Source organism: Neopsephotus bourkii, unplaced genomic scaffold (assembly GCF_033783945.1).
Source record: "Neopsephotus bourkii isolate Nb327-2 ecotype Australia unplaced genomic scaffold, CSIRO-AGI_Nbou_v1 NB_1630, whole genome shotgun sequence".
Taxonomy (NCBI): Eukaryota; Metazoa; Chordata; class Aves; order Psittaciformes; family Psittacidae; genus Neopsephotus; species Neopsephotus bourkii.
This window is the reverse complement of record NW_026902105.1, coordinates 7226053-7241569: the sequence shown is the minus strand read 5'-3', so window position 1 is coordinate 7241569 and position 15517 is coordinate 7226053. Positions and strand designations below refer to the sequence as shown.

At 34.4% G+C, this 15517-nt stretch overlaps 1 protein-coding gene across 4 annotated transcripts in view; it reads left to right on the top strand.

The window, feature by feature from the left end:
* The window catches only part of CSMD3 (CUB and Sushi multiple domains 3), a 600129-nt gene that overhangs the window by 153960 nt on the left and 430652 nt on the right, over positions 1-15517 (top strand). For all 4 annotated transcript variants that reach the window (XM_061373410.1, XM_061373409.1, XM_061373412.1 and 1 more), the window contains exon 4: positions 5089-5283. In XM_061373410.1, the coding sequence (XP_061229394.1) occupies positions 5089-5283 (195 nt within the window). The remainder of the gene's footprint in view (positions 1-5088; positions 5284-15517) is intronic.

Here is a 15517-nt window from a genome sequence, read left to right as displayed (position 1 = left end):
ACATTTTACTTTGTTTTCCTTTTAGGAACAACCCCCTGAAAAATCTTTCCACAATTCCTCTTGCCCACCTACAAATGTGGATTTCAGAATAGTGACTCTGCGCTCTGTACTTGTATCTTGAGGCAAGAGATCTGTTAGAATCAAGGAATAATCACATTTCTTGTTCAGTTACTAGAAAGAAGAGACCTAGGTTTTTGGGGAGTGAAATTTTTCCCATTTGATCTCTCTTAATAAATCTGTATTGCTTCTTTCTTTGCTCTCTGAAGCATACATATTTGTGCAGTTAAATTGCCACTTTGACACTAAGTTTTTTTATTTTTTCCTTCGCTGCACTGATACTGCCTACTCAATTTTTTCTTGTGGTTTCTCTCTGCACACTCACGTGGGATTGGTATGTACATTTCAATATGTGTGTAGGAAGATAATGTTTCTATACTCATCAGTTAATTCTTCTATACCCTTTTAGATCTAAATCTAGGTCATGCTTACTCATATATTCAGAGGAATGTGAATGAGAACAGAATAGAAAAGAAAGTAAACAAAATACATTTTGTTGAGACAATTCAGAATATTATGAGGTAGAAATTATGCATCAGAGTTACTTTTTTAGTGTCTAAAACCTTTGGAAAACTATCTGCATCTAAATTATACCCTTAGAAGATTTGATTTTTGTGAATTTTGGGCAAGTGAATTTCAGGCCACTTCATACTCTTACAAATGTATAAGCTTTCTTAATATTTGTGACCCTTTAATTGTATAGTACTCTACACACATAGTAGATGCAGCTCTTCTGAAATCAGTCTTCAATACCAAAGCATTCTTGCTTATGACTAAGAAAAACTTTGTATGTGCTGCTTTTCTAAGGGATATCTGTGTACACCTGTGTTCTTGCATTACCAGTTACACCAAGTCCTTTACCAAAAGACAACTGGAATGGTCCCTAGAATGGCATATTACTTAGAATCATAGACTGGTTAGGGTTGGAAAGGACCTTAAGATCATCGAGTTCCAGCCCCCGTGCCATGGGTAGGGACACACCATGTCACCCAAGGCCTTTGAATACTGCCACACCACTTCTTTGTGCAACCCATTCCAGTGCCTCACCACCCTCACAGTAAAGAACTTTGTAATATCTAACCTGAACTTTTTGTTTAAAAGTTTTACTTGGACTGTACTCAGGTTTGGCTGGCAGAGGAATTACAGAGGAATTGTTTGAAATAGTAGACATGAGTGAACAAGCAGCCCAGGATGAGTGCCAGACAGTAATGCAGGGTAATATCCAAATGGACAGTGTAGGAATACCATGAATATTCAATTTCTAAAGTAAAATATAAAACAAACATTAGCCTCTATTGGGGTGCTCCATAGGAATTCCAGTGAGTGAATACTCATGAAGATACGCAGTTGATACTGACAGTGTTTCTCACATTAGGTTGGGAAATATAGGACCATAATTCTTTGTAACAGCTGTGAACAGAAACTGGAAAAAAGACGTGGTTGAATAATTTTAAAAAAGGCAAAGTTCTTTATGTTCCTAAATTTCTAATCAGATTTAGTATGTGAAGAACATTGATCTTCAGCAGAGAATATACAAGTATTTTTCACGAAGCTGAATGCAATGTAAACACTATTTTTTTCACTGGAACATTTGGAAATACTTGTTCTGGACATCATATAATAAATATCATGCTCAAGCAGTTGAGGGATGAGAGGTACTTCTCTTGCTTCAATAAGGAACATTGAAAAAAAAAAACCAACAACCCTGACATAAAACCTGAATAAAAAGAAAGTAAATTTGAAATTTCCATGTATGGTTATGATTTGAATGAATGCTGAGAAAAAGAGTCAACTTGTCCTAGCTGTGTTTTTGAAAGCATTGTCACAAAGAAATGATATTCAATGTAATTTTAATAGATTATTAATTAGTATTTATAAGTGGCTGAATTTCTGATAATTAAACTCTTTAAACAAGTGTCTATTTCTGCTAAGCAGAAGTCTCTGAGGCATATTTTACCCACAGTCTTTGAAAAGAATTTTCATTGACGTTAATAAGAATTAACAAAATAGAAACTTACTGAAAAGCGTTACAGGGTATTTTGACCTCAGTGTTTTATCACCGTGTGAGTTAATATGTATGTCATTTACAGGTGAAATACACATTTTAAAATGCATTTTGGTTTTGCACAAGCAAATAATGTACACGATTTCATGCCAGAGAGAACTGACAATTAAATGTAGGACAAAGAAAATTCCTACTTGGAGAGAGATTGAAACAATTGGGACTTCTTGCTTGAAAAAAATGAGCAGCAATACACAATAAAAAAATGTAAAAAAAAAGTAGGATGGTGTAAAAATTCAATTATGCTTATTTTCAGATACATGCATAAGGAGAATTTCAACCAAATTACAGTGTGGCAAATTTAAAAGGAAATACTTTTCCACACTTCATATCATTACTGAATATCAGAATGTCATTGAAGTCAAGAATTGGTGCAGAGCAGAATAAAAATTACAATCTTGTTTAGCAATTCCTATATTCCCTGACAGCTGACAATTTCAAGGTAGCAATCAGTAGCTTTAAATGGCAGGGAGTTGGTAGTGCAGTATCACATTCAGTTTGAAAATAGATACTATCTATCAGAAAAGACTAATGCAGTTACTTGGTGAATTACACACACTCCTTCAAAATAATGTACCTGTATATGTTCAAAATTAAAATATTCAGCAGGAGAAACTAATATATATTTAAATTGTATGCTTTATTTTTTACTTTCTTACCTAAATCAGGAACAAAGTTATTTGAAGGGTTAGAAGTAGACATACACTCACTAGACACTTTCATAATTTTAAAAAGTTGATGGAAAATGCCAAGTATTCTTTGTAGACAAGTCCTATAGTATTGCAACTGGAAAAATGAATTTTATTTTAGAAGGAGAGTAATTTTTAATTAGTGCTTTAAAATATAATTTCAGAAGAATATATTGCCGTCTGTGGGTAATTCCTGATGAAACAGCAGTAAGAGTAAAGCAAGCAATTTTAGTCAGTAGCTGTTAAAGGCCTCACTAATCTTTATATTCATCATTTCAAAGGACAAGGAATCTTTTTGTGACCTTTTTACAAAGCACTCAGAAATGCAAGCCTTTGAAAGTTTTATTCTTCTTGGAAAAGCTGGAAATAAAGACAGTATGTACAGGCAGAGTTTTCAAGTTAACATAATGTGATACATAAGATAACCAACAGGATGATATTCTTGCCTCTATTTTGACATGCTGTGATGAGAAATAATAACTGGAGTGGCCTTGAAAAACCTTTAAAGGATTTAAGACAATCCCTTTGAACAAATATACAGGAGTCAGCTGCAGCAGTGCCTTCTTCTTGCAAGCAGATATGAGGATAGGGAAGGGTTTTTGTTTAAGGGCAGAACACTTAGTTTGATAAAACAGTTGTAAGAATGCCAGCCATATGGGTGAGCTTTGAAGTGACCAAGATGAGACAGGCTATTTTTACTTCTATTCTGTATCCTTGTTCAAGGCAATGAAAGTCAAATCAAGACCCATGGAGTTTATTATAGAAGAGAAAGAATCAGCAACAACAGCATCAAATAATCTACATATTTAATAAATTCACATCAGACATGATTATTACAGCAAGTCTTGCAGATACACATTGTTAATATGCATTTTAGGTACAGCCTATGTATATAGACATGTATAGCATACATAGCATATATATATGATTATACTGGATTCTTTTCATAACTGCTACATGGTTTTCTTTCATGGTTAGTATCACAAATCTAATATTACATCCTAGTTCTTGGTAGTTCTTTGCATGGAAGTAATGTATCATATGAGCCATGGTGCTTGTTTTGATAAACATTTATACCTTTTAAATTATTATTTGAAACCCACTATAATATTTTGAATATTTTTTTCCATACTATATATATACACCTATATATGTGTGTGTTCCTGTGTGCACACACCCATGTGCACATCAGGGAAATGGAAGAAGAATTTAGTTACATGGAACTGAAGAAACAAATTAAGACTATACATATATACCCTTCTGTTCTTACATCTTTTTTCCTTACTTTGTAGATTGGGGAAATTTGTTATGAATCCAAATACAGGTTTACCTGATTTGTCTCTTCCTTGTTCACATTAGGATGGTGAGCATACATGGTACCAATTTTGAAGAGCTCAAGATGATATGAAATCTCTTTTGGTCACACTTGCACACAAAACAATAAATATCTATCTTCTTATGGCCATTAACTAAAGGACTTCAGCAGTAAATGATGGGAGATGTTTAATAAAGCTATTTACAGTGCTGAAACATTATAAATAAGGATACACAGTTGGAGTGTGAGTACCAACTAGTAAAACTAAACTGTAATTAATGTCCACAGAGATCAAACTAACAGCAGAGAAGTGACTTATATTGGATTCTAAATGGCTAAGCGTGACATTAGAATAGAAGTCTATTATGTTATTCTATGTGATTAAATTAACCAATATTTTTTTCAGAAATCAGTTACCCACAGTATCTTACCAGTTTTTGCCTTGTTATCCAAAATGTATTAGATTATTCAACAATTTCCTGATCATGCTCAGGCTTACGTTTATTGAAACCTTCTTCTAATGTTGTCTTGATTAGTTTTGTTTGTCCTTCCAGATTTTGGTGGATTAAAAATCTAATGTTCCTTCATGTCTGTATTTACAATTTTGCTTGTTGTTTTGCAGTTGTATAACTTAACAGTCAGAAATATATCAAGTTCCTTTGTTTCCTTTTCCTATGTAATGAGCTCTTTGCTATCAATTAAGAAAAATGTATGACACTATATCTGTAGCTTAAGGAAATCCTTATGCTCTATTTCATGTAATATTCTACCTTGACTATTAGGGTACATAAGCAGATACTTAATAGATTTAAGTCAGTAATGGCTTTTCAGTGTTAGAAATTGTATAATATCCATGAAGACACACTATCTGCCCAAACTTGGCATAATTTGTGTTCTATATTCTTCAGAAAAAGTAGTATTGATTTATAAAAACATTATAAGTAATAAAAAAATGTCTTCTCCAGAATTACAGAGTAGTTCCTGTGGCAATCCAGGAGTTCCACCAAAGGGTATCTTGTATGGTACAAGATTCGATGTTGGTGACAAAATCCGATACAGCTGTGTAACTGGATATATTTTGGATGGCCACCCTCAGCTTACTTGCATAGCTAACTCCGCAAATACAGCATCGTGGGACTTCCCTGTCCCTATCTGTAGAGGTAAGAGAAATGCTACATTAATGTTTTAGAATATATATTATATTTATTATTATGTACTTTAAAATCTCTGTTTTAATTATTAACATTTAGACTGTGATTAAAAGCTTTTTAAAATATTTTGACCTCTTGCTCACGCGTATAACTCAGCATATGCATCTACAAATTTTTAAGTCAATATCATTTTCTATTTCTCATCTATTCTAAAATATATGTAATGAAATAAAAACTAGAAACATAGTAATAAGCAGGACAGAAATGTCTGTGTTTGACATGTTGAAACTATTGGAATGGAAATTTCGGGTACATTAATACTTTCTAATGCATGACTTTTGGTAGAATATTAACTTAGATATTGAGCAAACTGAAGTCTGAAGCTACCAAGACTGTTGAGTTTGAGGGCTTCCTCTCATTCGCGGTCAGAATTGACACCTTAAGATTTCTATATAGGATATCAGCTGTATTCTAACAAACATTGTAGCTTGAGTCTGTTTGCTTTGCTTGCATTAGAATTATTGCAGTAGTAGGGGATCCAGTTTAATGTCTGAATTCTATTTTCTGAGACTATAATGTTTGCAGAGTAATGAAAGGAACTAAGATGATAAAATGGTGAAATTATCACTACTACATACAAAATACAATAAAGATCATATTTTGATCAAGCACTGTTAATGTCAGGCAAGCCTGAAATGATTTTATGTTTTCACAGGTTAGCTTTGTAGAATGTAAAATTTATATTTATCTCAAGAAATTTGATGCAGTCTTGCAGGGGCTACAAAAACATTCCAATGTAAATTAACATCCTGATAAATCTCTGATTAAAATAAAAAAAAAAATCAAGATTCACTTAGGTTAAAACCTGGTTAACAAGTATCTCAAAAAAGCAATTGTATGTAGGAAATGTGTATAATTGGAAATACCATTCTATTGTTTCCTATTATTGGTTTAGAGCTATTTAATACGGCTACCCATGATCTTGAAGAAAATAAATACCTTGACCTTGAAGAAAATAAAAAATTATTCTTATTGATAATGCTATTTTCTAAAAAAACTGTAACACCTGAATTTTCCTTGCCTACTTCTAGAAAAATGATAACTAATACTAAAGATACACAATCAAGGCATATATCCAAATTCTGTTTGTGGAGATGATCATAGAAAAGATTTGATGAGAATATATTAACTTGCACAGAACTTACATTTGGAACAAAGTAGAGGTTAATGGACTTCACTGTAGACCATTGTCCAAATTCTTGATCAGCCAATTTGGAAATATAATGGCATAAAATTTTATACTCTTAAATGAAGAAGATGAGAGACTTGAACCTGATGCTTCCACTTACCAGTCAGTCATCACAGTCACAGTGTTACACATGCTTTTGATACTACATTTTTCAGGAGAACTTTGGATAGATTTTATTTTTATTCCAAGGGAATGTGAAGAATCTAAGGGTTAAAAGTTTGACAAATAAAAGCCTTTAAAAAACAAGGTGCACATTTGAGTAGTAGTGGTTACAAATTACTGAAATGTAACCTGGGAATGTGACAGATTCTTGTTTTAACATCAGGCATAATGACTTAAGGCTTAATGCACCAAATTACTGTTCAGATATTTTTGGTCTATGTTCAATTGAAAAAAAATCCCTAATTATTTCCAGTAGTTCCTTCTATGAGTCCGTGTTGTGTATCAGAAACATCTAACTTTACTGTTAATACAGAGCCCAATGTGTTTCCATTTTAATGGGTATGTCCTGATTTTGCTAATGCATTTATCCAAACCAGAATTCTGCAGAAGGTTGCTAAAGGTAATTACCCACTAATGAACTACTTATCCCTTTCTCTCTGTTTGCCATGGATACTCTCAATTAAGCACTCGTCTTTTAAAAGTTGTTATGATAAATATCTTATTGTTCCCAACCAATGGTCATTACATCTAAACCAGAGATCCCGAGACAAACAAGTGTGTAATTTTGAGATTACTCAAATTATTCTCAGACTAAAGCCAAAGCACATAGCACTGTACCAGCTATGGAAGACAATTAGCTGTATTCCAGATGAAACCAGGACAATGTGTACGAATTCATTTTTCTCAACACTGAATAATGTGATTACTGTTTTTTGGTAGATGGCCAGGTCTCTTCTACACATGCATGTACTAGTTGTTCATTTTAACATGTTTAGTTGGATTGAGGAAATACAGAGTATTTCAGTGCCATGACCTAGGAAATATTATTGTCTGATTTGTTAGGAAAAAAACCTCAAGAATAGAACTAAAGTGTATTTATTCAATATTTATTGGGATTTTATTTTTGTTTGTTTGTTTATTCATTTTTATCTATGGGAAATAAACAAAGCTGTGAATTTACAGCATGCTTATATGTGAGCAGAGTTAAGCTCAGATGTATTCAGATCATCTGTGTGTAAATGTCATTGTTCTCTACCTTGTTTAATTCAGAACAAACAAATTTGGGGATTTTTTTTTTTTTTTTTTTTAGATCATATCTTTTATGTTGCATTCACTGTGAATGAAGAGATCAGGAGAGGTCATGCTTGTGTTTTAGCAATGTAATTCCTAGAGACTGATGTCTCAGTGAGGGTAATTTCATTGGGATGACCAGTATTGCCATTAAATGAGACCCTATTACATTTTTATGGTTTAAATTTGGTGCATAACTCTGCTGTATTAGTTTTTTAAGTTACACATCTTGGGGCCAAATTTTATTCATGAAGAAAAGAGTTATTCCTCAAATGGCTTCCTTTTTCATTACTTAGATTGTATTGCAAAATCAATGCATATACCTAACAATTGCCTTATTTTATGTCCTGTTTTTCAGGGAACATAGTTCAAATGCACAGAGTTTTCCACCTGTCACTTGCATATTCTCTCATCCACTAAAATACTGTAAATTTCATTAGATTTACTACAAGTGCAAAAATAATTAAGATAAAACTCAGTTGATTTATTATGTTGTGGCCAATTATACTGTGCACAACCCATGACTAGTTTTTACATAATGTCTTCTTCCTTGACAAATTAATTTTGATAAGGTTGTTTTCAACAGTTGAATATGACAGCAGCTTTATCATATCACCTATTCCTGAGACAAAGCTGCAGCTTGCAGTTTCTCCATAATGCAGCAAGTTAGGAGTAATTTACTAAGGCTAATAAATAAGGTTACATTTACATATAGTATTGTCATTACATAAAGGTTATAATAATTAGACACTTTCACAATGAAGCAAGTATTCTAACTTTTCTATTTTTAAAGCTTTTCTTATTCCAGGGTAAAATGGATGTTTATTTGTATTTCTAAAAGTGTTGCCACTCTTCCCTATACATACAGCTGCAAAATATTTTTTTGCAAGAATGCAATTCAGCTTTTTTGATTATTGAGCTGGGAGGATATTGAGTATTTTTCTATATTTTGCCACAACAGGTAAAAGATTAAAGAAGTTGTTACTAAATTCCAACTCTGGGAATTCTGTAATTACCCTGTACATATATATCCATGTTTATTTCTGCCTGTTTGTGTAAAGGTATACTTAATTTATTCTTCTTCAGTGGATTTATTCCAAATAAAGTGGACTAAGACATGTATAAATTCATATTTTTAAAAGTGATCTAATTAGTATCAAATTTGGATATTAGCATATTTATGTCACTGTTGAAGTATTGTGCTATTTCCTGTGTGCAGAACCCACTGGAGAGGAATAGTTGTTAATTGTACTCACTCGTATAATTCTGTGACTCCATAGATAAATGGCTGCACATATTTCAACTACGTGAGTTAAGTTTTAGATCAGATAAAACAGAGTATCTTCAAATGAAAAAAAGTATACCTGAGAGTCTTGCAGACAATCCAGTATACTTTCTTGAAGAAGTACATCTGTTTATGTACAGCATAAAATGATACAGAATTGTGAAAAAAAAATAAAAATAATTAAACTTCACATGCCTACCAAGAAATATTAATACAACAGTGTAATAATTTCACAGGGAGATTCGGCTGCAGGTTGGTAAATGATTATATGAAAGCGTAGCAAATATAATCTAGTAATATGAGCATTAAATAAGCTGACACTGTCTTTGTATCTTAGTTGTAAGATGGGTTTTGTAGGCTGTGGGGAGAACAAAGCAGGAAATAAAGTCCAAGTACAGCACTTGGTGCCATACAGTTCATTAACTGGTGGAACTGGCAATATGCACAGAGGAAAAAAAGTGCACTAACTTAAAAGTAGGAATAAATTACATCTCACGGAGAATGAGCAGTTTTTCATCTGAAACCAGTTCTTACACACAAACAGTTGTTACTACTTATTCTTTGGAAAAGACACAATATAGCTGTGTGAGATTGGATTTAAAACGTGTTGAATTATTTAAGGAAAGCTAAAAAGAACACCAATAAAAATATTTTGTAGAATGATGTATTTGTGTACAAGACATGAAGATGAATAATGAATGAGCAGTTTTTCAGAGATTGCTCCACAGATCCTTTTGGGGACATTATAAATCATTGCCTTAGAAAGGCCCATGGTCTTATGGTTGGTGCATTAAAAAATGTAAATTAAGATGTGTGTGTGTGTGTGTGTGTGTGTGTGTGTGTGTGTGTGTGTGTGTGTTTGAGGGGTAAGGATGATGAAAAAAGTCTACTACTACTACTGAAATAGTATTATAGAAGTATAATGCAAATGTGTGTTTTCAAGTAGAGTGGTGGGTGCTTTCAAGCAGGGCCCAGAAGATCTGCAAAATAATACCCTTTTTAATGAAGGACACTATGTTACCTTTTGTTGCTTCAAATTATTGAAATAGAAGATCTTTGTGAATCCATAATGGAAGTTATCTCTGTATCATTTCATTTTATTACTGTTATTCTCAGGATAGTATCTGGTTGTCACTGTCAGGAGCATTTCACATAAATGCACAGTCTGCTTATGTGAACAAATGTATCTAATCATGAAGAACAGGAAATCCCCGTGTGAATTTTAATTTGTGATCAGATCCATTTAATTTGTGATCAGATCTTATTATTCAAAATAGTGGTGAAACTCTTCTGAATTATTTGAAGCTAAGTCATTATTGATGTATATCAGGAAATTGTTAGAGAAATACGAATGTTTATTATGTTAGAATTATCAAATACTCTTAACATGCTAAAATGTACTAATTTTACTGTGCTAATAATGACAATATTAGCATTTCTAATATATATGTCCTGTCCCTGAAAGTATTCAAGGCCAAGTTGGACCTTGTCTAGGTTTAAGAGTATAAAATTTTATGTAATTACATTTCCAAATTCCCTAATCAAGAATTTGAACAATGGTCTATGGTTAAGTCCATAAGCCTTCTACTTTCTCACAAATGTAAGTTTGCTGTTATGTCCCAGCATTATATACTTCGTAAATTTTCTAAAATATAAAGAAAGGCTTGTAGGTTGAGATAAAGACAAGGAGAGATCATTCACCAATTACCATCATGAGCAAAACAGATCTGACTTGGGGAAATTAATTTATTACTAGTCACAGTAATTCTGATTATGATTGATCTCAGGATAATGAGAAAAAACCCACATCTTAAAATCAGTTTCTCCCTACCCCGCCCTTCTTCCTGTGCTCAGTTTCACTCCTGATTTTCTCTACCTCCTGTCCCTCAGCAGCACAGGAGTATGGAGAATGGGGGTTGTGATCAGTTCATCACACATTGTCTCTGCCGCTACTTCCTCCTCAGGGGAGGACTTCTCACACTCCTGCCCTGCTCCATTGTGGGGTTCCTCCCACAGCAGACAGTCCTCCATGAACTCCTCCAGTGTGAGTCTTTCCCACAAGCTGCAGTTCTTCATGAACTGCTTCAGCGTGAGTCCCTTCCATGGGGTGCATCCTTCAGGAACAGACTGCTCCAGCATGGGTCCCACAGAGACACAGCTCTTGCCAGCAAACCTGCTCCGTGTGGGATCCTCTCTCTATGGGGCCACAGATCCTGCCAGAAACCTGCTCCAGTGTGGGCTCCCCACAGGCTCACAGCCTCCTTTGGGCACTGCTCCAGTGTGGGGTCCTCCCCAAGTTGCAGGTGAGTATCTGCTCTCCATGGACCTCCATGGGCAGTAGGGCGACAGCCTGTCTCACCGTGGGCTGCACCATGGACTGCAGGGGAATCTCTACTTTGATAACTGGAGCACCTCCTGCCCCTCCTTCTGTGCTGACCTTGGTGTCTGAAGGGCTGTTTCACATATCCTCACTCCTTTCTCCAGCTGCAATTGCTCTGTACAGTAACTTTTCCCCTTTAATATCTTATCCCAGATGTGCTACCACCATTATTGATGGCCACAGCCTTGGCCAGTAGTGGATCTGTCTTGAAGCTGGTTGGCATTTGCTACATTGGATGTGGGGGAAGCTTCCAGCAGCTTCTTACAGAGCCCACCTCTGTAGCCTCCCTGCTATGAACACCTTGGCGTGCAAACCCAGTACACATTGTATAGATGTGTGTTTTGTATATATGTCAGAGAACTTAAAAAAAACCAACTTTATAGTATAATAATAATAACAATAATTTTTGTTTTGAGGCCTTCTAGTTGCCAGTTTCTTCTTCTTGAGTAAACCATGAGTTAAAAAGAAACCTTGTGTGATCTCAGTATTGAAACAAAATAGCTTTTAACTAACTGTTATGGGAATCAGACATTTTGACCTACATTTAAGACAGGTAGCAGTGGACAGGGATCAAAAGGAAAAGGTGAAGAGTAATGGGAATATGGGAAATTTCAGAAACGATAAAGCCAGGTAAAGGGACATCCAGGCATCTGCCTCAAGTCAGCCTGGCATAAAACTAGGCAGGAGGAACTTCAGCTCCAAGTACAGACAGAGAACTGTGATTCTGTTGGAATGAGACATGGTGTGGGAACACATGTAGCTGGAGCATGGTGAAGGACAAACTTCCCAGAAGCAGCAGGGAAGATGGCGTGGTGGCCTGTGTGTGAAGGTGCAGCTTGGATGTATGTGTATCTGCTGTTGGTGTTGCAGAATGGGGTGGTTCAGAGCTTGGAGATAAGGATCAGAGAAGAATAAAACAATCAGAGAATTCACACTGTGAGTCTGTTGCACAACACTGTGTAAAGGTGAGGAAATATGTGAAGTGTTATTTAAAGAGCTCAAGGAAGTGTCTAATCCACAGACTCGTTCTGATAGGACTTTATGCTTCCTAATATATCTATATTAGAAACCAATTATTTTCTTCTTTGTTGCAAGTTCCTTTTACTTGTTTAGTTTTGGTCTTCTTTAACTATAGTATTGCTAATGCACTCTTACTTCAGAAGTTACGCTTTTAAGACCACAAGTAATTTTTGTTCATTTCCTCTAGACTGGTTTTAATTTATCCATGTTTTCTTTTGAAGTGTTTGGCCCCAACTAGTGAAGAATAGATAAGGATTTTTGTAATTTATTGATCACAGCTCATTGTTACATATGCACTATTCTGCTGTCTGAGGTGCTGGTGTATCCATTTATTCACCTATGTAGTCTATTAGGGTTATTATAATTATTTTCTGTTTTAAAAATAATGGTCTGGGTTTTAAATAACACTCTTAATGAAGAATGCTTTCTTGATTAGTTTTAGTTTGTTTTGTGGATATTTTTTTTTCGGACTAGATCAAATATTGAATTCCAGGTAGACGGGCAAGGCTTTTATCTTTTTGTATTGCCCATGGAATAAAGAACTTGTAAGGCCTCCAAGAGCTGTAGGCAAACCTGGCCAAAGTTCTGGAATAATATTGTGTTTATTTACTGCAATCTATAAATCTCCAGGCTGGCCAAAAATAACAGTGCCAGATTCCAATTTTCTAACTATATGAAGTAAGAAACCAAAGTACACACATTTATGGGAATAATTTTGTGGCTTAACTCTTCATTTACTCCTATTTTATTTAATTAAAATACTGAAAAAGAAATTCTTGACAATGCAGTCCTCCTGCATCTTTGCGCATCAAGTAAAATGCTGAGGCAGTGCTTAATTTCTGTCAAACTGAATGTGTAATAAAAATTATGTTCTATATATCTGTTCCTCTGAAGAGGATTAGAAAAGCAGTGATTTATGAATAACAGTAATGATCATAACTTCATAAACTATTTTGGGAATTTTATGAAAGTTCAAGGGGTTTCTGTCACTTGGCCAAGTTGTGTAGGCATCATCCATACACCAAGGATCTTGTGAAGTGTTCAGTTTCTAGCATTGCTAAGAACACCAAAGACTGCATTCAAATTTTATAACCATTAACAATTACTAGCACCCCAGGAACCTGAGTAAATCAAATTAAGGTGTCTGATACTTACTGAGCTAAGGTTTAAATGGTGCAGAAAATGGATTAAGAGTACTTTTTCACTGAAGGGAGAAGGCAAAAGGATGAGTAGCAGAATAAGCAATAACTGGCTGCTCTGGGTACCCAAAGTACAGTAATGACAGCTCTCTTTTCTCATCCCCCGTTGATGCAATTGCAAGCACAATCACAGCTGTGCATCACTTACAACATGCAGTTATGCATTGCTCGTAGTACAGGATTAAGAAATCCAGGACGCTCTCATCTTTCTTGTTTAATTGCATAGCCTCATTTAAGATGTAGCTAAGTCAGCACAGTGTCTTGTCTGCTGTTTACTCCTTCTAGCTGTTCCAAGCAGCCATGTTTGCTTTAGTTATTCTTGTAGATAGATGCATGGCTGCTCCATTATCCACTTTTTATAGTCACTGTAGCTCTTCAGGTAAGCTTTAACTGTTCAAGAAAAACAAGTATATATAACAGCTGTATGTGCATACTTAGAAAAATCTTTACTGTTTAAAAAGCCCTCTTGAAAGGGAATTTGATTCTTCACCTTGCAAATTTATGACTTGCTCTCTGGGTCTGTAAACTGTTTCCTGAAATTAAGGTCAGCCACTGCATGCCTCACACTCAAGCATAGTTTGATGACTCTTGTGGGCATACCAGTGAAACAGATTTTTTATTACAGCCTGGAGGATCGTGGGTTTTGGTTTTTGTCTGTTTCTTTTTTTTTTTAATTTCTTTATGAACTAAAAAAAACAATATATGAATTTGACATATGGTAGACCTGTTCATAGTCCTTTTTAACCTTCTGTCAACCATGTATCACCTTTTGATGCTGTTTCATCTGGCGCTGCCTTGAAGAGTGTCTGAATATTTCAGAGATGTATAGATGACAATATTTTTTTAAATTTTATTTTTATTTGTATTTTTAACTGTAAGCTGTGTTTCATTTGCAAATAGCCTTATGATCATCAGGTGAAAGACATTATGTTACATTGGTACATGATTTTTTTGATATATGTGTGATTACCTTATTACTATCATTCCGTTCTTTTAGTACTTTTGTAAGTATCAATTAAAAGACATTTCTTTCTCTGTGCTAAGAACAATTCTCCTAAATAAAAACAAAAAGGATGTTCCTTTATTGGTGCAGCTGTTCACATGCAATATTAAAGTGTGTTCATTAACAAAAAAGGGGAAAAAAATCCCCAGGCCCAAATGTTTATAATATTTTTCTTTATTTCAGTCCCAGTAGTGATACGTTTTTCTACATATTTGTCCAACAAACCTGTATAAACCAGGTGTTCCTCTTCAGCTCCGTTATTTAAAGAAATACATTACTGCCATGAAATCATCTTTCACTGTTATTTAAAGAATTGTGGTTATCAAAGAGGCCAGAGTGCACTCCATGATTCTTAGGTTGAATTTCAGATATTTCAGGATGAGAAGTCCATCATTTTATGTAAGAGTAAAGAAACTGTTGTTAAGGCTGAGCTTTTCTAGGATTTTAAAAGTTCAGTATAGCTTTCATTGACTTTTCAGTGGTGAGCCGATCCACTCAAAAATTCATAGAAGTACAAGTGCGTAAGACCTTTGTAAACAAGTTATTTCTATTTTGCTGTATAAATTTTTCTCTACATCCTTAGTTGTATTGAAAATTATACTACCATACTGTATTTTAGCAGTGCATTAAGTGTATGACATCAGTTTCCTACAGAGGTTAACTAAATAGTTTCCTTGGACAGACACTGATTTTAATATCTATTTTTACAGTATTAAAGATATAAAAAAGAAACTAAGGAAATATACTTCAAACATCTGAGAGTCTTAGAACTGTAGCTGGAATGTATTTTTTAAACAAAACTTTTCTGTATTTCCATGCTTTTCTTTTAAGGAAAGTGAAATTAAAAACCTTGAACACTGTTATTTTCTTCTTA